The 27258-nt window shown below is 39.6% G+C and overlaps 1 protein-coding gene across 1 annotated transcript in view; it reads left to right on the forward strand.

Moving 5' to 3' along the window:
* ADSS2 (adenylosuccinate synthase 2) overlaps positions 1-27258 on the forward strand; it is a 55419-nt gene that overhangs the window by 12281 nt on the left and 15880 nt on the right. The window contains exons 2-8 of the mRNA XM_039529352.1: positions 5991-6093; positions 7827-7895; positions 8787-8837; positions 15185-15251; positions 23449-23556; positions 23813-23894; positions 25490-25616. Coding sequence (XP_039385286.1) covers positions 5991-6093; positions 7827-7895; positions 8787-8837; positions 15185-15251; positions 23449-23556; positions 23813-23894; positions 25490-25616 — 607 coding nt within the window. The remainder of the gene's footprint in view (positions 1-5990; positions 6094-7826; positions 7896-8786; positions 8838-15184; positions 15252-23448; positions 23557-23812; positions 23895-25489; positions 25617-27258) is intronic.

Below are 27258 nucleotides of genomic sequence, written 5' to 3' on the forward strand. Positions count from 1 at the left end.
CTCTTTCCATTCCAATAGTATCTCAGGAGGAAATTAAACAGCAGCTACTAAAGTTAGGCATTTTAAAATAAGCAGATCCAGATAACTTGCATCCAAGAGTTTTAAAACAGCTGTCTGAGAAGCTTGCTGAACTTATGTGAATTTTCAATAAATGTTGGAACACTTGTGAGGTTCCAGAAGATTGGAAGAAAGCTTATGTTGTGCTAATATTTGAAAAGGGTGAATAGGATGAATAGGTAATTATCGTTCTGTCAGCCTGATCCCTATTTTGGGCAAGATAATGGAATGGCTGATACGGGACTCGATTAATAGAGAATTAAAGGACAGTAATATAATGCCAGTCAGCACAGGTTTATGGAAACTAGATCCTTGCTAACTTTAATTTTTTTTTTAAATGAGCTTCCAAGTTTGATTAATAAAGGTAATAGTGTTGATGTAATACACTAAGATTTCTGTAAGGCATTTGACTTAGTACCACATGACATTTTGATTTTAAAAAACTAGAAAGATGCAGAATTAACATGGCACATTTTAAATTAATTAAAAGCAGGCTGATAGGTCTCCAAATGTAACTGTAAATGTGGAAATCATAGTAGAATGGGTGTGTTCTGCTGGGGTTTCACAGGGATCAGTTCTTGGCCCTACACTGTATAACATTTTTATCAATGACCTGGAAGAAAACAAAATCACCACTGATAAAGTTTGCAGATGACCCAAAAATTAGGAGTGCTAAATAATGAAGAGGACAGGCTACCGATACAAAGCAATCTGGATCACTTGGTGAGCTGGCAGCAAGCAAACTATGTTTTAATGACTAAATGAATACATCTGGGAACAAGGAATGTAGGCCATACTTATAGGATGGGGGACTCTCTCCTGGGAAGTGGTTACTTTGAAAAGATTTGGGGGTGATAGAGAATAATCAGCATTGCACTGGGAGCACATGTTCAGCTGTGGCCAAAAAGACTGATAACGATCCTTGGATGCATAAACGGAGGAATCTTGAGTAGGAGTAGAGAGGTTATTTTACCTCTCTATTTGGCATTGGTGTGACCGCTGTTGGCATATGGTTTCTAGTTCTGGTGTCCACAATTCAGGAAGAATGTTAATAAATTGTAGAGGGTTCAGAGGAGAGCCACAAGAATGATTTAAAGGATTAGAAATAAGCCTGTATATAGTGACAGATTAAAGGAGCGCAATCTTTTTATCTTAACAAAGAGAAACTTAAGAGGTGACTTGGAACAGTTTACCAAGAGTTGTGGTGGAGTCAAGATTTTTTTAATTTTTTTAAAAATCTTGACTGGATGGTTTTTCTAAAAGATATGCTCTAGGTAGGAATTATTTTGGGGAAGTGTTGTGGCCTGTGTTATACAAGAGGTCAGACTAGATTATCACAGTGGTTACTTCTGCCATCAGAATCTGGGGGGTTTGGGGGCAAGGGGAAGGAGGAATGCAGGCAGAACAGCAGTGGGACAGAATAGCAAAAGTGTCCCTGCTTGCAACAGCCAGAAAGCAGAGGGAGAGGTAAATTACAGGGGTGAAGCCAGAGTCCAGATTTAGAATTAAAGACATTCTGCTGATATCAGAAAGAGATGCCACTTTTCCTTTTACAAGAGGAAAAGAGCAATACCTTATTTTATTTTTCCCTGTCCAAGTCCTCTTCTGCAATGATGACTGCCTCAATAACAAAAAATAAAAGTTGCTTACTAAGGGACTTTAGCAGCAACCATAAATATCTTACTCAGTAATCTGAATAACTACAAAGAAACAAAATCTCAACTAGTTCTGCATATTCTTTCAAATACATCAAATCTCTAATACAATGGAATATCAGGAAAGTTTCTATTCTTGTCATAAGAACATAAGAAAGGCCGTACCGGGTCAGACCAAAGGTCCATCTAGCCCAGTATCTGTCTACCGACGGAGGCCAATGCCAGGTGCCCCAGAGGGAGTGAACCTAACAGGCAATGATCAAGTGATCTCTCTCCTGCCATCCATCTCCATCCTCTGACGAACAGAGGCTAGGGACACCATTCTTACCCATCCTGGCTAATAGCCATTTATGGACTTAGCCACCATGAATTTATCCAGTTCCCTTTTAAACATTGTTATAGTCCTAGCCTTCACAACCTCCTCAGGTAAGGAGTTCCACAAGTTGACTGTGTGCTGCGTGAAGAAGAACTTCCTTTTATTTGTTTTAAACCTGCTGCCTATTAATTTCATTTAGTGACCCCTAGTTCTTGTATTATGGGAATAAGTAAATAACTTTTCCTTATCCACTTTCTCAACATCACTCATGATTTTATATACCTCTATCATGTCCCCCCCTTAGTCTTCTCTTTTCCAAGCTGAAGAGTCCTAGCCTCTTTAATCTTTCCTCGTATGGGACCCTCTCTAAACCCCTAATCATTTTAGTTGCCCTTTTCTGAACCTTTTCTAGTGCTCTAGAATATCTTTTTTGAGGTGAGGAGACCACATCTGTACACAGTATTCGAGATGTGGGCGTACCATGGATTTATATAAGGACAATAATATATTCTCAGTCTTATTCTCTATCCCCCCTCTGTCCACACAGATTCCTTGGCACAGCTAAGGAGAAATCACTGTAACCGCTTGTAGACGGGTCAGACTCACCCCTGCGGCGCCTCCTGCTGGTGACTCTGGGAATTAGCTCTGTCCAGCTCTGGAGCACCCTCTGCAGGCCAGTGATCCACCTGTCCTCTGGCCCTCATGTCCCTCCCTGGACCCGGTGCCCTTTTACATGGGGGTGCTGCCCCCTGGCAGTAACCCCTTTCTCTCCGGGTTTCCCCTCTAAGGGAATCCCCACCCTCTATCCCCACCTTGCCTCAGTGTATGGCTACTGCCAGTCATTGTCTAGCCCCACACCCTGGGGCAGACTGCAGTATCAGCCTACTCATCACAGGCAAAGGGGTTTGGACCTGCTGCCTTGGCCTACCCCTGGACTGCCCTCTGCAACCCCCAGTACCAGTTGGCCCTTCGCTAGGCCACAGCCTGGGGCTTTCTAGGCTGGAGCTCCCCAGCTCCTCAGCCTTTCCCCAGCCCTGCTTCACCCTAGGTACCTTGGCTATAGCCCCTGCAGCCAGGCCCTTCTTCCTCTTCAGGCAGAGGAAGACTGCCCATGTCTGGCTTCCCTGGCCTTTTTATAAGGCCTGTGGCTCAGTTTGGGGCATGGCCCCAACTGCAGCCACTTCCTCAATCAGCCCAGCCTTGACAGCAGCCGCTCTCAAGCCCTGCCAGGCCACTTTTAAACCCCTCACAGCAGGAGCAGGGTTTCACCCTGCTACACAGCTTTTTTTTTTTCTTCAGTATTGCCAGAACTTGTAGCACAATATATAAAATTTGTGTATAATAACATGCACCTTTGTTGGGTGGTGCTTAGCCATCGATAATGAGTTTATCAGCTTTTGAAATGTTAATAGGCTGCCATTAAAGTCTTATTAAAAAAACAAACAGTTGGCCCATTCCAAATTGGTATAATGTTCTCAAGCAAAAAACTCCACAGGTTTAGAAGTAGTTTCTGGACTCTTACTACTTTGGCTAACAGGGCTAAAGTTTTTGGGGCAGCACAACCACAACCACAAAAATAATGACAGAAGTATAGGGCTGGAAGGGACCTCGAGGTCATTTAGTCCAGCCCCCTGTGCTGTGGCAGGACCAAGTACACCTACACCAGCCCTGATAGGTGTTTGTGTATCTGTTCTTAAAAACCTCCAATTGCGGGTATTCCACAACTTCCTTTAGAAATCTATTCCAGTACTTAACTATCCTTATAGCTAGAAAGTTTTTCCTACTATCTAACCTAAATCTTCCTTGCTGCAGATTAAGCCCTTACTTCTTGTCCTACCTTCAGTGAACATGGAGAACAATTGATCACCATCCTTTTTATAACCGTCCTTTACACATTTGAAGATGATTACCAGGTCCACCCAGCCTTGCCCAGTTTTTTTTAGTTTTTTTTTTTTAATCAGTAAAAAAGCACTTAGAGCAAGGAAAGATAAATTTAATAGAGTCGTTAACTGAATTAGGAGAGGTTTGCACAAAAAGATAAGCAGGAGGGGAATTCAAGTACGTAAAAAAAGCAAAACCATATGTAAAACTGTTCTTTAACCAAGTCCCATATTCCAGTTAAAGAAGCGTAATGAGAAAATAAAGTATGTTTATCATTAGTAGTCTTGGTAAAGTAAAATTTGTTGGTTTGGCCTTTTTCCTTTTGTCATGAAGCATAAAGTAGCTTGAAATAATTTTGCTTTTGAAAAAGGTGTTTTGGGCTCTAAACTGGGAAGTATTACCAATATAAATTCTGGTCTTCCATGTTTCTGCTGAGGTCTCCTTGTAAAAATCAAAATAAATAAATTGGGAGCTTTGGGATTGGTGTGAATAGTTTTTTTTATTTTTTAAGAGGCAGTAGTGTGAATCATAGAATCATAGAATCATAAATGAGGTATAATAACTTCTTAATAAGCACACTCTTACTAGAATGTCTTTTCTCTTAAATGTGTTCTGCCCATTTATAGCCATGTCAGTTATTCCAACATATTTAGGACCGAGCACAGATGCAAACTAAATAAAAAATTGCTGTATGTTTTGGCCAACGTTTTGCTGATTTAAAGATAAATCTGCATTGACTCTTTATTCCCCATATCTGGTACAAAATATAAGCACATGTTCAACCTAGAAAATTTGGCTGGTCAGGATTTATCCTAGTGCCATGTTATAAAGGATTTCCAATGAATATCTTTTAAGCGAATTATTTGGGATTTGTTGCATCACACGTTAAGGTGGATAAGCTTGCAGTATTAATCGGAAACACAAAGATTTATTTGTTTGGGTTTTTTAAAGTTTCAAATGACTAATTTTGTGGTCTGAATACTATTGGAGAATACTCCCTGATGTAGCTAACTAGTTTCAGTTTTCTGTATGAATGAAAGAAGTAGGATGCATGATGCAAATCTGCTTTTGGGATTAGAAGGTAAAATGCTGCCAAGTGAAATGTAGCCATTCAGCATAATTTGTGGTGCTGAATGTACCCAAAACAGCTTTAAGACTCAGACTTCCCTTTTGGTTTTCTAGCCATATTTCCCAATTAATAAATCCTTTAATACTGTTTTTTCTTTTAAAGTTTCACCCTCCCTCCTGGTAGTGGAAAGAGCCAAGACTATTACATACCGATTCATTCTATGTAAACAGGCCATCTGTTCCTCAGGAAGATCATGTTTTGGTTTGTCCTGGATCCCCACCCCTTAACAGCTCTGTTCTCTTCACCTTGAAAGGCAGGATGTCCCGTCTGGCTGAGGAAATATGCTTGGCTAGTTTATGCATGCTGAGCATTGGTCAGAAAAATAGACACGGGACAGAGCTCAGAATACAAATTGTGAGCACTCACATGTTAGATTGCTGGACTGGTCCACCTTGAGGATTTTAAGAAAACTTGAAGTATAACCGTGCTAATGATGGTTTTTGTAGCCTCATCTCCATTAACGTTGCAGTTTCAAAGACTTAACTAAGTATCCACAGCAATGAGCATACGCATTTATAGTAGAATTTTTGGATTCAACAGAGCTATTTATATGTGACTTCAAAGTTGCAAAGAACAGTTGTGTATTATCACTACTTCTAGAGTATTTATGCTTCTACCTTGGACATGGTGACCTGCCTTTTAGACTGTACCTTTATAAATCTGATCCAAAAGCTTTTTGGATAATCGGGGTGGGTGGGCAAGGGGGAAACGCGGGGTGGTTTTTTTTTTTTTAAAGTAATCATGTAAGTGTCAAAAGCAGGTATAGAAAAAGAACAGCTGTTGAAATTGTCAAGTTAATCATGATGATTCACTTGGACTCCCTCCTGTTTATAACAGACACATGGGAGCTGCAAATTTTGAGAGGGGAACCAAGTTAGCCCAAACTCTAGTTCTCCATACTTGTTGATCTTCAGTCATAATGGAGGCAATAAATCAATGTCTGATTTTGCAGGGAGGCAACAATGCTGGGCATACTGTTGTTGTAGATTCCGTGGAATATGATTTTCATCTCTTACCCAGTGGGATCATCAATCCAAAGGTCATTGCATTCATTGGTAAGTATGGCATTTTCCAAAATCGCAATTTTAACACTAATACAAGTCCAGACTCTTGGAGTTCTATTCTTGAAGCCATCAACATCCACTACAGCTCAGGGCATAGTAAGTCAGGAACTTCCTACTCCTCCTCACCCTTTTTCTCCCCTTGCTCAGAAGGACTTGGGCACTGGGCCCAGAGGGTCTTTGCAGCTTCACTGCATTGTCCTCACTCAATTTTGAAATTTGGACTCTGGTCAGTTTTTCTCATTTGCTTTATTGCTGTTGCTTTATTCTCATCTTTTCTACCACCGTAACCTCTCTCTGCTCATCTCTCTACTTTCTTTACCACCTTCCCATTTTCTCTATATCTTTACCCACTTCCAGAATCCCTTCACATTATTTCTCTCTTCCACTTCAACCTCAGTGAATGACCACCAAAAAATCCCCTCAATGGTTATAAGTAGTAGTGTTTTTTTTTCCTTCTCTTCATGGATCGAGGGGGCGTGAGCCCAGGGCCATCAGGTCCCAAAAGAGGCACCTGCTACCATATGATCCCTTTCAGATGTCTTTCTGCCCCAGTGCACTAGTGAATGGTGTGGGTGTGTATGTATAATATGTATGTATGTATAGAGGGAGAGAGACTCTGACTAGTCCCTTGGTCTTTCAGGAGAGTATTACTGTGCTGAAGGCATTCTCTGTTTAAGAACAACTTCAGATTTACTGAGCTTAGCATGACCCTAAGATTGTTCACTTTTTGTGCAGGGGAAAGCTGTTCCTTAACAATATACTTCAGCACTCCTTAGTGACTGTTGCAGTTAGAATCATAGAATATCAGGGTTGGAAGGGACCTCAGGAGGTCATCTAGTCCAACCCCCTGCTCAAAGCAGGACCAATTCCCAACTAAATCATCCCAGCCAGGGCTTTGTCAAGCCTGACCTTAAAAACCTCTAAGGAAGGAGATTCCACCTCCCTAGGTAACCCATTCCAGTGCTTCACCACTCTGAGTGAAAAAGTTTTTCCTAATAGACAACCTAAACCTCCCACACCGCAACTTGAGACCATTATTCCTTCTTCTGTCATCTGCTACCACTGAGAACAGTCTAGATCCATCCTCTTTGGAACCCCCTTTCAGGTAGTTGAAAGCAGTTATGTACTATTTACCTGTTCCCTAAAAAGGCAAGTGCAGTGATCCCAATTGCTAATAGGAAAGAATGACTATGAGCAACCTCATCTCATTCCTTGATACAATTTCTCTTTTTGCTAGCACAATGACAACATTGGCTTTATTTGTTTTTGCATCACAGGGTGAGAGTAACATATTCGAATATCAATATCTCTAGTGAAAACAGAAATAAAGGCTTGTAAAAACATAAGAATATTTTAAAAATAGCTTGTACTGTCCTATGAAAAGTAAGTCTGTGAAACTAACTAATTTTTGGAGATGATGAAGGAGAAATACCACTGTGTGACTGACAGGAATGCAGTTTTTTTCATCCTGATATAATAAGAACGTTAAATGTCCAATTTAGAGGAGCTCAGTGCATGCAGCTAGGGACTCAAATACTTTAGCTGTAGATCAGGGACTCTCTTATACCTTAAATTCCTAAGGAAGAAAGTAGTATTATGGAACAGTTTTTGAAATGTATGTCTTAAAATATTCTGTATGCAGAAAAAGAATCACGGATTTGTAAGAAACTAATTTTTCATGTCTGGCATCATACATTAAACTCTGTATTCCTGATTTCCTTTAGGAAATGGTGTGGTGATTCACTTGCCAGGACTGTTTGAAGAAGCAGAGAAAAATGTAAAAAAAGGAAAAGGTGAGAACAACCTTTCAAGGTATTACTTTAAAAGGCAGGGTTGGTGCTTTCAGGGATCTATCCAGCAGTGCTATCCCTAGCCTAGAGGCCATGAGAAACAAGATGGCTGTGTCCTACTGGAGCTCCTCTCTTTGCTTACTTCTGGCAGCAATCCTGCAGGGACTCCCAGAGCTCTGTTAGTCCCTGTAGCTCCCATCAGGAGTCTCCTTAGAGCCTCCTAGAAAGATGCATTCTAAAATGTAAATTACCCATAGTTACCTTTGTCAGTTTTAAACTATAGACTTAATATATTGAAAATAAGATGCTGTTCGTGTGCAGTCACTTACTATAATCAGTATACATATAACTATTACAGTGTTAATACATATGCTACAGTTTGATAAATATACTAGAATGCATAGAGATGCCATGCAAACATTTATAATTTAGTGGCTTAAAAATACACTTTTTAAATTAAATGCCAAATAATGGATTTATGGCCAATTATAGGAATGCCAGATAGTAACCTGATGGAAAATGTATTTACTTCTGTAGCCATTTTAAAGAAACCCAGAAGGAGGAAAATTCTAACATTGGTAACAGAACAGCTGAGCTTGTTTTAGCAACAGTGAGAAACCTGAAAAATTTCCCTAGTATATGTAGAATGCCTAGAAGTTTCATCTTCTGATAGGCAGTCTGCATTTCCTGGCTTTGTAGGTTCAAGTCAGACCTTTAATAATTGAAAATTGTGTTTGCTTTTTCTGAAATAAGATGGTGACTGAGTTTGGTATTTCTTTTAAATGACTTCCATTTTCAAATCTATAATTAGTCTTTTAGAAGTTTTGCTTATTCCATCATGAAAAGAAAAATGATATACAAAACATAATTTAAACTTTTTCACTTGTTTTTAAGGACTAGAAGGCTGGGAGAAACGATTAATAATTTCCGACAGAGCTCATATTGGTAAGATGGCACACTGTATCTATTTTTATTTATTCCCATAAGAATTTCTTCAGACTTTTCAAAGGCACTGAATAGCTGACAATTTTATTTTATCTGTATTTTAGTATCGTTATTGTAGTGGCCAAAGGTTCCAGTCAGGGATCAGGGCTTGATTGTGTTAGGCACTATAGCTTCTTTAATATTTACCTTTTTTCATTTTTAAAAATGTGGAACCACTCTAGACTCAAACATTTTAGTTTGATGACTCATTAAGCTGATTCTAAATGCATGTCAGGTTTTCTCAGAAAGCAGTTTAGAAGTTACTTGAATGCGTGAAGGATTCATTTCCCATTTCAATATAGAATTTGTGCTCTCTTCTTCGTAGGAAGCCTTGCCTTATATTTTGCTTCTCTCAGGAATCACATGGGCTTTTGGAGAATACCAATTAAACAGTGACTTCAAGTTATAACCCTTTGGACATAGACCTTGTAGTAAAATCAGATTTAGAGTGACCCCGTGATAAAATCAGATTTAAAATGAGTGGCCCTCCCAACCATCCAAAAATGCTTTTTAAGCTAGAGGCCTTTTAAGTACTGACTTCTCTGACCATTTGTTCTTTCTGCACCTGTTTAGAGGCTAAACCTATAAAATAGAGTTTAGTGAATGTATGTAGAGACCTTCATAGGTATGTGTACCCTGGGAATTTGATCAAAGGCTTGGCTATACTTGCAAGTTAGAGTGCATTAAAGCAATCCCAGGCGCCCTAACTCACGACCTGTCCACACTGGCAAGGCAGTTAGAGCACCTGCAGCTTTAGCGCTCCTGGTAATCCACCTCCACGAGAAGCATAATGCTTGCTGTGCCTCAACTGAAACCAGTGTAAATGAGGTGTTGCATTATTGCGCTCTGATCAGCCTCCAGAAACGTCCCATAATCCCCTTAAGTCAAGTAGCCACTCTTGTCATTGTTTTGGAATCGTCTGTAGGAATGTGGATATACCCTTTCAAGTATCAGAGGGGTAGCTGTGTTAGTCTGGTTCTGTAGAAGCAGCAAAGAATCCTGTGGCACCTTATAGACTAACAGACATTTTGCAGCATGAGCTTTCGTGGGTGAATACCCACTTCTTCGGATGCAAGTAGTGGAAATTTCCAGGGGCAGGTATATATAAGCAAGCAAGAAGCAAGCTAGAGATAACGAGGTTAGATCAATCAGGGAGGATGAGGCCCTGTTCTAGCAGTTGAGGTGTGAAAACCAAGGGAGGAGAAACTGGTTCTGTAATTGGCAAGCCATTCACAGTCTTTGTTTAATCCTGAGCTGATGGTGTCAAATTTGCAGATGAACTGGAGCTCAGCAGTTTCTCTTTGAAGTCTGGTCCTAAAGTTTTTTTGCTGCAGGATGGCCACCTTAAGATCTGCTATTGTGTGGCCAGGGAGATTGAAGTGTTCTCCTACAGGATTTTGTATATTGCCATTCCTAATGTCTGATTTGTGTCCATTTATCCTTTTCCTTAGAGACTGTCCAGTTTGGCCAACGTACATAGCAGAGGGGCATTGCTGGCATATATAACATTGGTGGACATGCAGGTGAATGAACTGGTGATGGTGTGGCTGATCTGGTTAGGTCCTGTGATGGTGTCGCTGGTGTAGATATGCGGGCAGAGTTGGCATCGAGGTTTGTTGCATGGATTGGTTCCTGAGTTAGAGTTACTATGGTGCGGTATGCAGTTACTGGTGAGAATATGCGTCAGGTTGTCTGTGGACGAGGACTGGCCTGCCACCCAAGGCCTGTGAAAGTGTGGGATCATTGTCCGGGATGGGTTGTAGATCCCTGATGATGCGCTGGAGGGGTTTTAGCTGGGGACTGTATGTAATGGCCAGTGGAGTCCTGTTGGTTTCTTTCTTGGGTTTGTCTTGCAGTAGGAGGCTTCTGGGTACACGTCTGGCTCTGCTGATCTGTTTCCTTATTGCCTCGTGTGGGTACTGTAGTCTTGAGAATGCTTGGTGGAGATTTTCTAGGTGTTGGTCTCTGTCTGCGGGTTTAGAGCAGATACGGTTGTACCTCAGTGCTTGGCTGTAGACAATGGATCTTGTGGTGTGTCCGGGATGGAAGCTGGAGGCATGAAGGTAGGCATAGCGGTCGGTAGGTTTTCGGTATAGGGTGGTGTTAATGTGACCATCACTTATTTGCACCGTGGTGTCTAGGAAGTGGACCTCCCGTGTAGATTGGTCCAGGCTGAGGCTGATGGAGGGGTGGAAGCTGTTGAAATCGTGGTGGAATTTTTCCAGAGTCTCCTTCCCATGGGTCCAGATGATGAAGATGTCATCAATGTAGCGTAGGTAGAGAAGGGGCGTGAGTGGACGGGAGCTGAGGAAGCGTTGTTCCAGGTCGGCCATAAAAATATTGGCATATTGTGGGGCCATGCGGGTGCCCATAGCGGCGCCACTGATCTGGAGATATATATTGTCATTAAATTTGAAATAGTTGTGTGTGAGGACCCCATTTGAAAAGCACGTTGCAGCCACGTGCATGCTGGGATAGCTACCACAATGCACTGCTCTCTGTGGCATTACAAGAGCTGCTAATGTGGCCACGCCAGTGCGCTTGAATCTGACAGTGTGGACACACTGCAGCGCTTTCCCTACTCTGCTCTCCGAGGGCTGGTTTAACTCACAGCACTCTACATTTGCAAGTGTAGCCATGCCCCAAGTGTTGATACTCTACAACAATGGGTGTATCTGGAGAAGAACTGAAAAGTTTCATTATGTAAAAGAAAATGTGATTGAGACCTAGGCACTGTCTACATAAGGAACGTAACAGTCATAGCTATTGCGGAATAAATTATTCCACAACAGAAACTCTGGAATACTTCCTGTGCAGAAAGTAGTCTGGATAAAAAGTGACTATTCCAATATAATTACTCTGCTCACAAAGCAGAGTAATTGTTCTGGAATGAATAAAATCACTTTTATACCAGAATAATGTCTACACGGGGAGTTATTCTGGAATAGCTGTGCCAGTTAACTTCCCCTGTGTAGACAAGATCCTAGTTCAGAAGGACCAGTTGCTGACTACCATTATCAGTAATTGGTCTGCTTAGTGTGGATGTTTTGAACTTTTCTGAATGGAATCAGCCTGGAGGTTTGCTTGCATAGTAGGTTTGCCTCATGATCGTTGATACATGGCCTCTGAGTTGTCCTGCTAGCCTGTAACTGGAAATCAGACTAGCCATATTCCATGGCTGTCCTGGAGACATAAAGCGCTGTTGAGTTAGTTTTAAAAGACAAAACATAAAGCTAGGTGTACTTTTCTATAAGCTTTAGTTGACTTCAGGTAAAAGCTTATGCCCAGCTTGCAGGAAAGGGACTTGCACAGTATGGATAGTTAAAATGTCGACAGGAGGTGTTAGATGATTCCTCTGTAATAGGTACCTTTTCACCCATTGACCAGCCTTCTGGCTCTTGTTTCCCTCCCCCCATGTTCTGTGTATTGTAATTTAAAATATTATAATGCCTTAATGTGGTATAAGCAGTTTAACCAATCTAAATAATTTTCTTTAAAAAAATGGTTCTAACGGTTTGGGGTAATCTAAGGCGTTTGATCATTTTTAAACTATGGGGAAGAGGTAGGAATACCAAAAAAGCAATTTTTATTGCAGAAAGACTAGAGTATTCATTAAAGCTGAGACTGTTTTTTTGTTATCTTTCCTGTGTGTGCATTGAGTAGATGATTTCAGGTCCAATGCAATCATTATTGGACCTTTAGGAATGTATTGTTTTTAAGAAAAATAAACTTACACAGTGATATCAGGTGACCGGTAGTCTCCTGCAGTGCGGTACCTTAATTATATTTGGCATGAGTTTCCTTCCACCTTATTTTTGTTTGTTTGTTTAACAAGATACAAAGCAAATGTGAAAGGCTTAGCATGAGCAGTGTTTTCAGTAAGCTCTCTTTCTTTGTTTTAGGAGTAATGTATTGTTCCCAAACATTTGCAGTTGAACTGTGTAAAACTCTTCTACATTCTTCATCTTTACTGGGATGGCTTTACTAGTCCAAAATCCCCCCCCCCCCCTCCCCCTGGTCATTTTTCTGTTGATAAATGTCTTCCTGGTCGATAGTTTATGCGGTTTGAGCTCTCCCCACAATGAGTTACAACAAGCTTAAAATTAGGGCTGTCAATCGCTTGTAACTCGCACGATTAACTAAAAAAAATTGTTGTTAAAAAATTAATCATGATTAATTGCACTTATAATAATAGAATATCATTTGAAATTTATTAAATATTTTTGGATGTTTTTCTACATTTTCAATATGTATTTCAATTACAACACAATACAAAGTGCACAGCACACACTTTATATATTTTTTACAAATATAAGCACTGTAAAAATGATAAAATAGTATTTTTCAGTTCACCTCATACAAGTACTGTAGTGCAATCTCTTTATCGTGAAAGTGTAACTTACAAATGCAGATGTTTTTTGGGTACATAACTGCACTCAAAAACAAAACAGTGTAAAACTGTAGAGCCTACAAGTCCACTCAGTCCTACTTCTTGTTCAGCCAATTGCTAAGACAAACTTGTTCGTTTACATTTACGGGAGATAATGCTGCCCACCTCTTATTTACAATGTCACCTGAAAGTGAGAATAGGTACTCTCATGGCACTGTTGTAGCCGACAGTGCAAGGTATTTACATGCCAGATATGCTAAACATTTGTATACCCCTTCTATGCTTTGGCCACCATTCCAGAGGACATGCTTCCAAGCTGATGATGCTCGTTAAAAAAGTAATCCGTCAATTACATTTGTGACTGTACTCCTTGGGGAGAGAATTGTATGTCTCCTGCTCTGTTTTACCCTCATTCTGCATATATTTCATGTTATAGCAGTCTCAGATGACCCAGCACATGTTAATTTTAAGAACACTTTCACAGCAGATTTGACAAAATGCAAAGAAGGTACCCATGTGAGATTTCTAAAAATAGCTACAGCACTTGACCCAAGTTTAAGAATCTGAAGTGCCGTCCAAAATCTGAGAGGGACACGGTGTGGAGCATGCTTTTAGAAGTCTTAAAAGAGCAACACACTGATGCAGAAACTACAGAACTATCAAAAAAGAAAATCCAACTTCTGCTGGTGGCATTAGACTCAGATGAGGAAAATGAACATGAATCAGTCCACACTGCTTTGGATCGTTATCAAGCAGAACCCATCAACAGCACAGAAGCATGTCCTCTGGAATGGTGGTTGAAGCATGAAGGGACATATGAATCTTTAGCGCATCTGGCATGTAAATATCTTGCAATGCCAGCTACAACAGTGCCATGCAAACTCCTGTTCTCACTTTCAGGTGACATTGTAAACAAGAAGCAGGTAGCATTATCTCCTTCAAATTGCAAACAACCTTGTTTGTCTGATTGGCTGACCAAAAAGTAGGACTAAGTGGACTTGTAGGCTCTAAAGTTTTACACTGGTTTATTTTTGAATGCAGTTTCTTTTGTACATGATTCGACATTTGTAACTTCAACTTTCATGCTAAAGAGATTGCACTACAGTACTTCTATGAGGTGAATTGAAAAATATTTTTGTTTTTTACAGTGCAAATATTTGCAATAAAAAAATATAAAGTAAGCACTGTACACTTTGTATTCTGCATTGTAATTGAAATGAATATATTTGAATATGTAGTAAATATTCAAAAATATTTAAAATAAATGGTATTCTATTATTTAACAGAGCGTGATTAATCATGATTAATTTTTTTAATCGCTTGACAGCCCTAGTTAAAATGTCTCACTTGTTTTTTGGCCATATAACTTGTCACTAAATCTCTTTTGCTGGGTTTGTTGGATTGCATAGTGTTTTCCCTCCTCCTTCGGGCCAGTATAAAATTGGAAAGAATACTAATTACTCTCTGAAAGTCTTTTTAAAGAATATGCAGCTTTGTGGTACAGTATTTGACAATTAGAACACTAAAAGAATTTCAGACTTGTTAGATGCTTCACAAGCTTTTTTTTTATATTGAAGACCATTCAAAATAGAACATGTAACTTACAAAAAGGAAGAAGGCTCCAAACTTTATAGCATGCCTCTTATTTGGAGTTCACCATTTTGTTCTCCATATAGGGGGAAAAAGCACTGTTGATCCTTAGCTAGCTGTGAGAGACCCTCTCTGATAAAGAACATAAAACACTTTAATAGAATGGCTTATGTTACCTAACCAATATATGATTATTTTCCCCATGTTAATCTGCACTCAAAGAAATTGAGAAAAAATCATGTGTATATCATTAATTTCAGTTTCAAAATGTTGCACATATAGTCTTGTCCAAATTTGCGTTTTAAGGGTTTTTCTTTTATTTCCTTAGTATTTGACTTTCATCAGGCTGCTGATGGCATTCAAGAACAACAAAGACAAGAGCAAGCAGGAAAGAAGTATGTAATTTTCTTTTGTGTTTTAAAATATTGGAGTATGAAGTTTAAAACAAAAAAAAGCCAGTGTTCAAAGCTTGACAAACCCTAATGACAATAAAATAATGATAAAGTAGCATGAAGTATTCCGGGGTTCATTTTTAGACCTATTTTTAACATAAATGTCCCATCAATGACAAATAATAGGATCACACTCTTAAAGTATGGTCATACCACAATATTTTTGGTACAGAAAGGGACAAATCAGCTGACACTTCCCAGAACTTAGGTCTCTTCCTAACGAGCCAGTTTATCTTTCAGTACTGTTGTCTCAAGGGCTGAAAAATCTGAGATACTATGAAGACTGGCAGAACTGAAGTAACGTTGACTAATTTTGCTTTGTTCAGAAGTGCACATGAAACATGAATGTTCATGCTGTGCATTATATGCCACCTGCTATCTCTGTTCTATCTGAGCTTTTTTTATGAATTTTAAAACTTACAACCTAATCATGGATGGAAGCAGTTGGCTGAATGAACAACATAACATACATCTTCAAATGAAAATAAACATATTATGTGAATTTCTAAGGTGCCAGTATATTTCAGCCAGGATATGGAAGGTTTGTCTATATGGACAAATGAGTAATTAACTCTTTGCTGTTGCTGCTAGTAAGAGGTATCATACTAGCAGCAACAGCAAAGAGTTAATTACTGACTTCATGAAGCGGACACTTGTGCTCAGGGAAATGCACTGAGACAATCTCACTGCACATAAGCCACTACTGGATGGTAATAGCTTTCAGTTACTTTTGCCCGTGGTCATGCTGAAAACTACATGCTTGTCTTTGTCCAGTGCTAGCTAGCTTTCATTTCCAATTCATTTAAGAATTTAAAAAGCAAACTAAGAATTTTTTTTCATGATGTCTGCATGCCGACTTTTAGCTAAGAACAATTTTTTATGGCCCCCTTACAAGTCACTGCAAGATGACATTTGTAATAGAAGCACTGTTTATCCTCAGCTAGCTGTGAGAGAACCTCTCTATAGCAAACTTAAAACACTTCAATAGACTGGTTTGTTACCTAACCAATAAATGATTATTTTCCCCATGTTAATCTGCACTCAAAGAAATGAAGAGTACAAACTACATATTAGTTTAATTTTCCTTTTTAATTTACAAACAAGAAATCCGAATGTTAAGATCTTTAACTCTATTTTGTATCATTCTGGTGATGTATGTTGTGGAAATCTCACACCAGTCATGTAATGCTTCAAGCTTGTTAAAGCTGATGGTGAAACAAAGCTTGTCAAATTCTCACCATTTTAGTTAAGTGAGTAATAAAATACAATATATGTAGGGGTCAGATTTTCTGTGTCCTGAGGCTGAAGACAGTATTGTTATCTATCCCTGAGAGATCCAGTCTCAATGCTAACAGAAAGTAACCTTTCGTTTCAAGATTGCTGGTTTGAATCTAGTCTGGATTGGTAGTGACCAACAATATAGCTACTGGGTGGGTAGAAAACTAAACAATCAGGCTGGCTAGCTAGCCTACCTGGTTTCCATCAAGAGTATTGATGGAATCAGCTGTGTTCCATGGAACACTCTGATTCAAATAAACACTTTTCAAACAGAAAACTATTGGCAAATTCAGTCTTGCTCCCCCTATAGTCACTCAAAACGTTGCTTCAAAAATTACTCTTAGCTTATTACTTTGACCATTTCACCTCTCTCTTTGCATTCCTCTACTGGGCTCCACTTCATCTCATCAAACATAAACTACTTGTCTTCACTTTAAAGGCCCATGATGTCCTCCTCCCCCACCTGTTATCTCTTGTGTGCTGTCAAGATGTTGACTTTTGCCTCCATGCTACCAATAATGCTAGCCTTTGTTACCCATTTGTTAAAATTTCAAATTAGTACCTTTGCATTTTCTCCTGTTCTGCCCCTGGCAAATGGGAAGAGCTTTGTGTAAGCATTTACAAAGTCACTTAATTGTCCTTTTTCAAATCCATCTTTAAAACTCGCATCTATTGTGGTACCTACAAAAAACTTGACAACTATAAGGTAGCTGGTTTACTGAGATTTCCTGCCTATCATGTTGACTAGTATTGTCTCAGTTTCTTTGTGCTCTCCCATTTGTCTGTGTACTCACCTGCTCCACCTAGGTATGCCTGCATCTTTGATCAGAGATTTTTGATAGTGGTACCTCGACTGTGCATGCTCCACATACATCCTTGTGCCCTGCACCGAGGCTATATGGGGCTGCATGGGTGAACCACTCTAAGTTCCTTCTCAACTGCTTTTGGTCTGAGATGGAGTCTGCAACATGTCTGTTACCTATTTAGCATTGTTTATAGTTATTTACCTTTTAGTGTTTCCTTTTTCCTGCCTTTTTTCTCTTAAAAAAAAATCCTTTTATTCTTTTGATATATTTAACTAGAAGTGCTAGAACTTCCCTTTCTTGAGTTGTCTCTGTTATTGTTTTTTCCATGGGAATGCTGGATTCAAAAGGGGCCTCTCCTTCTGTGAGGCTATTCTGATCAGTGACAGGCATTCCCAGTGGCTCCGCTCTTTGTGTGATACCCATAAGTGCAAGATCTGCACAGCCTTCAAGGGTAGATCCTAAAAAAATAGGAAGATCAAGTTTAAACGTCTAATGATGGAGCAAGCCTTATGTCCAGGTTCAGATCCAGGGACAGAGGATACCCTGTACAGAGACCTACCAGTACTGCTAGTGCCCTGTCAACATCAAGATCTTGGACACTGGGGTCACTGGGGACAGCTAAAGAGGTAGGTGGTACTGTGGCACCGAGTACTTCAAGGGCACTGAAGTCCTCATTTGCATCTGCCTCTAAACAGAAGGAGGTAGGGAGTAAATCTCCATAGGATCTCAGCTGTACAGTGACAGCTAGACAGCAGATGGTACTGAGGAAATTGGAACTGATGCACTTCCAGGACAAGTGCTTGGTGCCAACTGCACTGGTATTGAAGCCATCCTCCATAGGCTCTCAGTCTGTTATCATCAGTGCCTTAAGAGTTCAGGTACCCTAAGGACTGGATAGTTTCTTTGAAGCCAGTCTCTCCCCTATTTAATGAGTGCTGAGGGTTTGTCAGCCTCAAGACCTTCTCAGTCACTGACACCTATATCACATAGGGAACCATGCGCGCTTTTGTCTATTTTTCAAACTGAACAGTCTTCCCCTTTCTCCTTACCCCCACCCTGATTGTGGAAGAGGATTCTTCAGATCTCTGTCCAGGGTTCCCCTGTCTATTCTGGAATACATCTCTCCCTCTTACACTGATATTTTACGGAAGGATAGACCTCAAATGATACCCTTTGGCATGAACACAAATAGGTGGAGGTATCCATGCTTTGTGGACTTGCTGGGATCCGTAGCCATTCTATCGCCAACAACGTCTTCACACCACCATAGGGAACAGAGGAGGACCCATTCTCCTCAAACCCCTTTACTACTAGCCATGCCAGAGGAAGAGACCTTTGAACAAGATGCAAGGGCAGATGAGGTGACACCTCTTTTCTGACTGTTCTTCACCTGACGAAGCTGTCATGTTTCCACCACCTTCTATAGCAGATGATTTCAGTTTCAGGATCTGATGAAGCAGATTGCTGACACACTTCATAATCCTTTCAGGAGTTCCACCATAAGCTCCTAGATATCTTACACATCTCATCATCGATGAGAATTGCCATTCCAGTGAATGAAGCTCTTATGGAGCCCGCTAAGACTGTTTGGCATATCCCAACTACAGCAGCACCTACCTGCAAGAGAGCAGATAAAAACTCACCCAGCTCCGAACTCCCCAGTAGTAGAGGCCACCAGTGAAAGAGGCATACAACATAGCTCTAAGTCCATCCTATACAGCAAGGAACATAAGAGGCTCAATCTTTTTGGCAGCAAACCCTATGCTTCATCCACATTTCAGAACAGTGAAGCATCAGGCGCTCATGGCCAAATATGATTACTTAAATTACAACAGACTTTATTCCTTTATTAAACATTTGCCAGAAAAATATTTGTGATCAGTTTAAAGCCACTATTCAGGAGGATCAGCTTCTAGCAACATCATCATTCCAGGCCTCCTTAGATACTGCAGCATGGTCTATATCCACTGCAGGGGTCATGAGAAGAGCATCTTGGAACTATTGTCTGGCTTTCCAAGAAAGGTTCAAAGTACCGTTAAAGACCTCCCCATTGATGGTCACAAGCTCTTTGCTGTATCAACAGATGCCTCATTATACATTTTAAAGAATTTGAGAGCCACATTGAGATCCCTTGGAATTTATACCCCTGTAAATAAGAGGAGATTGTGCCCTCTGAGACCTACTAAAAGAGAATGCCCAGCCCTATATTCAGGATATCATAGACCAGGGGTTGGCAACCTTTCAGAAGCGGTGTGCCGAGTCTATAATATATAACTAAACTATTGTTGTATGTAAAGTAAATAAGGTTTTAAAAATGTTTAAGAAGCTTAATTTAAAATTAAATAAAAATGCAGAGCCCCCTGGACCGGTGGTCAGGACCCAGGCGTGTGAGTGCCACTGAAAATCAGCTTGTGTGCCGCCTTTGGTACGTGTGCCATAGGTTGCCTACCGCTGTCACAGAACCTCTGGCCAAGAGACCAACTTACTCAAAAAAACAAACAAACAAACAAACAAACTCCATCTGCTACAACTACATTTTCCCAGCCATCTATATCCTCCAAGCAACAGTTCTGATGGCTTGATCGAATCTCTCAACCATCTTTACAGCTGCAACATCCTATTTCCCCCCTTCCTCCTTTTGGATGCCACCACTTTCAGTATGCTTGGGAGTATATAACATTGGACAAATGGGTTTTGGAAACCATAACTTTTGGTTCCGCCATCAATTTCAAGGGTCTCCCTCTTACACATCCCTATCCCTCTTCAGGGATCCCCTCACAATCAGTTACTACAACAAGAAGTAACTTCACTTCTGAGTTTAGAAGCAATAGAACCAGTTCCTGTGCAACACAATGGAAAGGGATTCTATTCAAAATACCTCCCAATGCCCAAAAAGAAGTATAGAGACCAGTTTTAGACCTGGGCACAGAACAGATGTGTAAAACAGCAAAAATGCACAATGGTGATCCTGGCAGCAATAATTCAGTCATTAGAATTGGGAGATAGGTTGAGAGTCATGAACCAACAAGATGCATATTTTCATGTTGCTATTCACCCAGTACACAAGAGGTTTCTATACAGATACTAAACAATATTGGATTGATGCCCTCTGTATTATGTACATACCTAATATCGCAGTATTTTTTTCATAACCAAGGAACTATGTTCTTCCTTTAGATATTTGCAGAATCCGAGCTTCCATTAAAAATGTCAAGCCCTTCTGGTAAAGTTCACAATGAAGATAGATGCACTGTTGTCTTGATAAGTCTGCATCTTGACAAATGACTGAAACAGTAATAAGTGCCTTGGCTAAATGTGTTGACAGACTAAAACTGCTTCCACAAAGGGATCTGGAAAGGACAGAAGAGTTCTCCCACAGTACATCACAAACAATTTCTTAGAGCAGCTCCAGTGTTGTTCTGTTCCATATAGATTTTTGTACTAGGCTTATCATTGTAGTCTGTGAGAACCTTCATTAAGCAACACGACTGTGGTGAGGTCCTAAGATACCTAGGGTACTTCCGCAGGAATCCTAGCCCAAAACATACTTAATTGCACTGCCAGTGTGGACACTGGTACACAAAGTATGGGGCGTATTCGGCTCTGCAGTATGTATGTTTGAAGGCAGGCTTGCCTAATGTGTCTGCACGTGTGTGAGCATGCCAACATACAGGTACGCATTGCAGTGTAAACATTCCCGAAGACTGCTATAAAGTTTTCTGTATTCACTTTAGTAAAAGTACAGCCCCTTGGAGGTCTTTGTCCAAAGCAATATTGACGATAGTTGATGGTATTATAGGCAATTGTGAGCTTTCCTTGTTCCACCCCAAGAGCCCAGAAGGACTTTACAGCCTTTTGATATCTCTACTCAGTTCTGAAATCTGGACACTCTCTCATCACTCTTATTTGCCAGTGGCTGTTGGTCCACCTTTGCTCTGCTACCACTGCCACCTGCTCAGCTTCCCAATCTCCCTCTCTTTCTCTTAGTTTCCTTTTTCTGCCTCCCTACTCTTTCTTTTCTGCCTTCTTCCACTCTCCACCATTCCTCCTCCCATTTCAACTCCAGTGAGTGACCACCAAAAAACAAATCCCATAGTTTTTGTGGGATAAATAAAACAATAGCCTGGTCACCCTTTTTCTTACCACAATCAGCATGCGGACACAAAGTCCCAGCAACATCTAACAACAACTGCTGTCTTCTCCACAGGGCTTTCTGGGGACAGAGCTCCAAAAATCTCCTGCCTCTCCTGCATCCTGTACTGGGTCCAACACTAGACATCCCAGAACTGTTTTCTATCAGAAAATGCAATGGCTTTGTATGAACCATTCATCTTCCTGGCCCCATCATGTCTGCCAGCCTCCAGTTTCTTTCCCTCTTCATCTACTCTGTCCTCTCCCCTTTTTACATACCCTCCCTTCCTTCACTCAAGTCTGCTCTCCCTAAAAATTCACTTAAGCTTTATTTAATTTGGAATAAGAGTTTTAATACTGATAAGCAAAAGGCACATGTTACATCTTGTCTATATACAAACATAACATGGTATTATGTAACTTTTGTGCTACCTTTCCCCTATTTCTCACTCCAAACTCATCCTTAATCTTTTCACTGGTTTCACTTGTTTTGTCCTGTCTTAAATTTATACTGCAAACTTTCGGTGGCTTGAACATTTCTGTTTTTCAGGCACTTTTGGGCACGCAAAAGTAATACTGGTATGAATTTAGAAGCCTAAACATTAATGTCCCTATCCAGTTAACAGTGGATGACGCCTCAGAAGGCTGTATATTGTGGCTGTGTATTAGCCCAATTAGGATGGGTTAGACACAGGTTTTAAGACTATTTTAGGTGAGCTTTCTTATGATGCCTCTGAGAAATGCCTTTAAAACTTAAAAAAAAAATTGTTTTGGTGAAACATGACATTAGAATTAAAAATTAGGACAAAATTGTATACGAGGAATCCTTGCTGAAGTCATCAGATTTTGCCAAAAATTCAAGTCTTGTATAACCAATGAATAATTAATTTGGAATAATAGAGTTGTTCATCAGTAGATATCAATGTACTTAATAGAAGATTAGATTCGTTGAAGCCTTATTTTATTTTCTAATTGGAAATTGAGAATAAAGTTGCTTTGCAGTCTCTCAATACAATGTTCCATCTGTTTGATCTATAACTGCCACGAGTGCCATGCAGACTACCATTTTATTAGCTTGTTTCTCATTCTTCTAATCAGGTCTAGGTTTTTCGGTTGTACTTCCTCTCTGAAAGCAGTGGAGACAAATAGTTGTATTTTGTGATGTCACTGGCATGGGTGGTTCTCTGTTTCCAGATGAAAGAAGGCTAGTGTCAGTTCTACATTGTTTCAGGAGAAACAGTTTAGATACCTTCTTGTTTTAGAGTAGTTGCTTAATTTTTCAGATGCTAGCGGTTCTGCAAATCTAATTAGAACCTTCCGTCTATGAATGTCCTCTTCTGATACTGAGCAAAGTTCCTGTTCTTCTTGTTCCTATGTGGAGTCTAGTGTTTGAAAGATTTCACATACATATTTTAAATTAGTCCTGTGTCTTTTGTCACTTCAGTGCCCAAGGCCTTCCTCCATCTTTCTTCCTCAAGAGAAATTTTTTGTCTTCTGGATAAATAAAACCTATCTCGGAAATGATCTGGTGCCTGGCTAATTTCAGTTCACATCATCAAAGGGTCATCAAAATCAGTTTCTTGCGCATGCAATTAGAGAGGAAATTAACCTGTCAGGATTTACACACAAGAAATTTCAGTGAAGCGGGGGGGAAGAAGCAGAAGATTGGCTTTTTTTAAAACATTAACACTTAAAATATATGAAAGATGTAAACATTATGTTCACAAACAGGATTTAATCTTATGAAACTCCTTTTAAATTTTTAAATATTTAACACACACATTAAATTTTTAAATCAAGCATTAAGAAAAAATGGTCAGAGGTCAAAGTTAAATGTTGTTAGTCAAAACTTGGTTTGCTTTTAAAATTAGCTTTTCGTCTTCTAACTTTGAGAATAACATGTATGACTTTTACTTTTTTGAAAGCTTGGGAACGACCAAAAAGGGGATTGGTCCAGTGTATTCTTCGAAAGCAGCTCGAAGTGGGCTCAGAATGTGTGATCTTGTTTCTGATTTTGGTGAATTTTCGGAGAGGTAATTCTAGTTTTATATTTGAAATGTAACCTTTCAAGCATAACTTTTTAGACTAACAGTATACGAATTATATTAATGGTATATTTTGGCATGTTCCAGATAAATCTAATTTATATTCCAAAAAGTCTTAACTGGATGCATCTATCTGAATTTTCTTTTAATTGTGTAATCACAAAGTAACTTTATATCAAAAGGTGGCAAATAAAATCTTAATGTTGCTGAGCAAAATTATTGAAGAATTGTTTTTGCCTTTCAGGTTCAAAGTGTTAGCTAATCAGTACAAAGCTATATATCCAACCTTAGAGATAGATCTTGAAGGGGAATTGAAAAAACTCAAGGTAAAACTATTTCTATGTTACAACAAATTATTTAATTGTATGTGCTCTTATTGTGAATCCCTAGAATGCAAATCATCAAACATTTTTGTGACTTTTTATTTTGATAAATAACCCTGATGTCTGATAAAATAGCAATCGTTAAATAGGTTTCTAGTTCTTATTTTAAGAAGACTGTCAGTCTTACTTTGTGCTCTGTTGGACCATTCTACTTCAGGAAGATTATTATAAATTAAAAAGGAATTGGGTGCTTAGAACACAAGTGTCACCTCATGTTTCTTCACATATATCAGCCAAAAAAGTAAGCATTAAAATTGGGGGGTTTTAAAGCAACTTTGTTTATGATGAAAAACAGGGAGAGAACTAAGAGCTACGTAAGCCTGAACACTGCAGTTAATTGTTAGAATTCTAAAGAGACTTGAGCAAAGATTTTATTACCAAACATCCACTAGAAAAAGTTATCCTTTTAGCAGTTTATTGGTTATAATTGGACCCAGTTTCCTGACACAGATGAGTTGAAGAGTGGAGCATTTGGAGTTCTTCCCTTCCAGTTAACTGTAAAACTATGTAATTTTTTTATCTGGAATTCTATGAGCCCTGTTGATGGAGAATCAGTTATATGTTGAAGGTTTTTTAATCCTTTTATGATACTTACATATGCACTAAATTTGGGGGGCGGAGCCAATAGATCAACAGTTTACTGTGTGGAGTGGAGACATAAAAACATCACAGTGCCTGGGGGGAAATGACTTGTATTTACTATGCTTTTTACAGTGGTATACTAAAAAGTTGAAAGAGTAAAGCTGTGTGCTCCATGTAAACCAAATCATTAGTATGGGACAGTGTCTAGTCATACTCATGGGAGACAGGATGTATGCTCAGTACTGATCTGCATATTACAAAATGCTTAGTTCCTATAGGTAAGAGTAAGACAACACCTCTCTCCATTAGCATAAATATAAAGAGACATTAGGCCATTGGCTCCAGATTGTCACTAATGCAATTTCAGAGAACTGGCTTTTGTGAGAAGTCTTTTAACACTTGCAAATAAGATGCTGAATGCAATAAAAATGTTTCTTTTAAGCTACATGTTTGAGTATTAATTTGGTCTTCAGATTTGTATTTGTAAAATATTCAAAATGCTGTGTTAAGAAATTTTGGATTAGATTTTCATTTTTTGCTTGCTTTTTTTGCCCTTTCGGGAAGAGATCCTCATATCCATGATCTCTGCCTTCCGCCCCCATTACCAGCACACAGTGCCCCTCACATCTTTCTGATCAAATAGAACTGGGTGATGACCAGCACCTCAGGGAAAACCAGTATCTTTCAAGAATTGTCTAGGAAAGATTATTTCTGAATGTGTATCTCACTTCTTTATTTCCTCTATGTCAAAGGAATGAGTGGGTTGTCAGTATGGGCAGTAGCACTTGGACTGAAAATCAAACCTGGTTACTTATATGGCAGAGCAGTACTCATGAGGCCTCTGGCTGGCTTTATCATAATGAAACGTATAACTAGAGTATATTGTACACCTAATCATTCTGGTTTATAACTTACTAATTAAACCCAATCTTTAAAAAGCCTTTTGTATTACTTAGGGCTACATAGAAAGGATTAAACCAATGGTGAGGGATGGTGTTTATTTCATACATGAGGCTCTACATGGACCACCAAAGAAAATCTTAGTAGAAGGTGCAAATGCAGCATTACTGGACATCGATTTTGGTAGGTATAACTTTTCCTGATAAACACAGTGGCATGTATGTGCCATGAAAGGAAAATGTCTAGTGGCTATGCCATGCATAGGTGCTCTTGTGGAAAATGTGTGTTTGTATTATGAGGAAGCACTAGACTTCCTATTTTAAGTCAGATTTTGATTCCACACTAAAATTTTCCCCTCCAAAAATATCAAACCACTCTTTGAGTTTTGGGTCTTAGAAAAAAGAGGTGCTAATTAAATTTAGGAAATTCTTCTAAAGCTTTTTGGAAGTCAGTAAAAGTATGCACACATGAGGTCAGGATTTGGCCCTTGATTTGATTTTTAAGAATAACTTATTGAATGGTGTTGGTGTGATAATTGGCTAAACCAATCACATGCAATTAACTAATTACTTTGCATATAGCAGTCCTGTTAAAAAGCTGAGTAAATTACTATGTGTTTTTCTTAGCATTTATAAAAGTCATATTTCATAGCTCAGTTGTGGAGCAGAGCTGTGAAAATACTTTGAAAAGAACTGAGCTAGCTAGCAGTGATGATCTTTCTATATACATTTTATTTTACAGTATGACAAGATATTTTTAGTGTAAATTACTAAAATACTTCAAAGTATGCAATATTACAGGCTTTTGTGAGCTTCTTAAAATAAAGATAGTGTTTTTTACCTACATGGCTTATGAACTACCTGCCTGAGAGAACTACTTTCTCTGTGCTATACCTCTACATTTGAGATCGCAAATACTGTATTTTCTTGGATGTTAGTGTTTTCTCAGGGTGTATATCTGTGCTACATCTCCTTACAGCGACGTGGAGAGTACATACACTGCACGCCGTGATAACACAGGTATAAATAGTAGTGTAGACAGTGAGGCATTGCTTAGGCAAGAAGATTGAAGACACCCCTGAATCATTAGGGTATGTATCCTACACAGTTCTCTATGCACCCAAGCAGTGCCACTCCATAACAGTGTAGTGTGTCTCTGCCCTCTACCACAAGGAAAGACTCAGGGTACGTCTACACTACGGGATTATTCCAATTTTACATAAACCTGTTTAGCAAAACAGATTGTATAAAATCGAGTGCGCGCGGCCACACTAAACACATTAAATCAGTGGTGTGCGTCCACGGTCCGAGGCTAGCGTCGACTTCTGGAGCGTTGCACTGTGGGTAGCTATTCTGTAGCTATCCCATAGTTCCCGCAGCCTCCCCCGCCCCTTGGAATTTCCGGGTTGAGATCCCAGTGCCTGATGAGGCAAAAATCATTGTCGCGGGTGGTTCTGGGTAAATGTCGTCAGTCACTCCTTCCTCTGGGAAAGCAACGAGTGGCGATGCAGTCCGAAATCAAAATAAAAAAAGAGCTCCAGCAATTGGCGTCTGTGTGGAGATTTTTTAAAAATGATTTTGAATTTCGTCTTCTGTAACGGAGCGCTGATAGAACAGATTTGCCTGCCCTTACTGCGATCACATCCGCATGGTCCATGCTGGAGCCCTTTTTTTTATTTTGATTTCGGACTGCATCGCCACCCGTTCTGATCGGAGCTCCACGCTGGGCAAACAGGAAATATTCAAAAGTTCGCGGGGCTTTTCCTGTCTACCTGGCCACTGCATCCGAGTTCAGATTCCTGTCCAGAGCAGTCAGTGGTGCACTG

Source organism: Mauremys reevesii, linkage group 3 (assembly GCF_016161935.1).
Source record: "Mauremys reevesii isolate NIE-2019 linkage group 3, ASM1616193v1, whole genome shotgun sequence".
NCBI classification, from domain to species: Eukaryota; Metazoa; Chordata; order Testudines; family Geoemydidae; genus Mauremys; species Mauremys reevesii.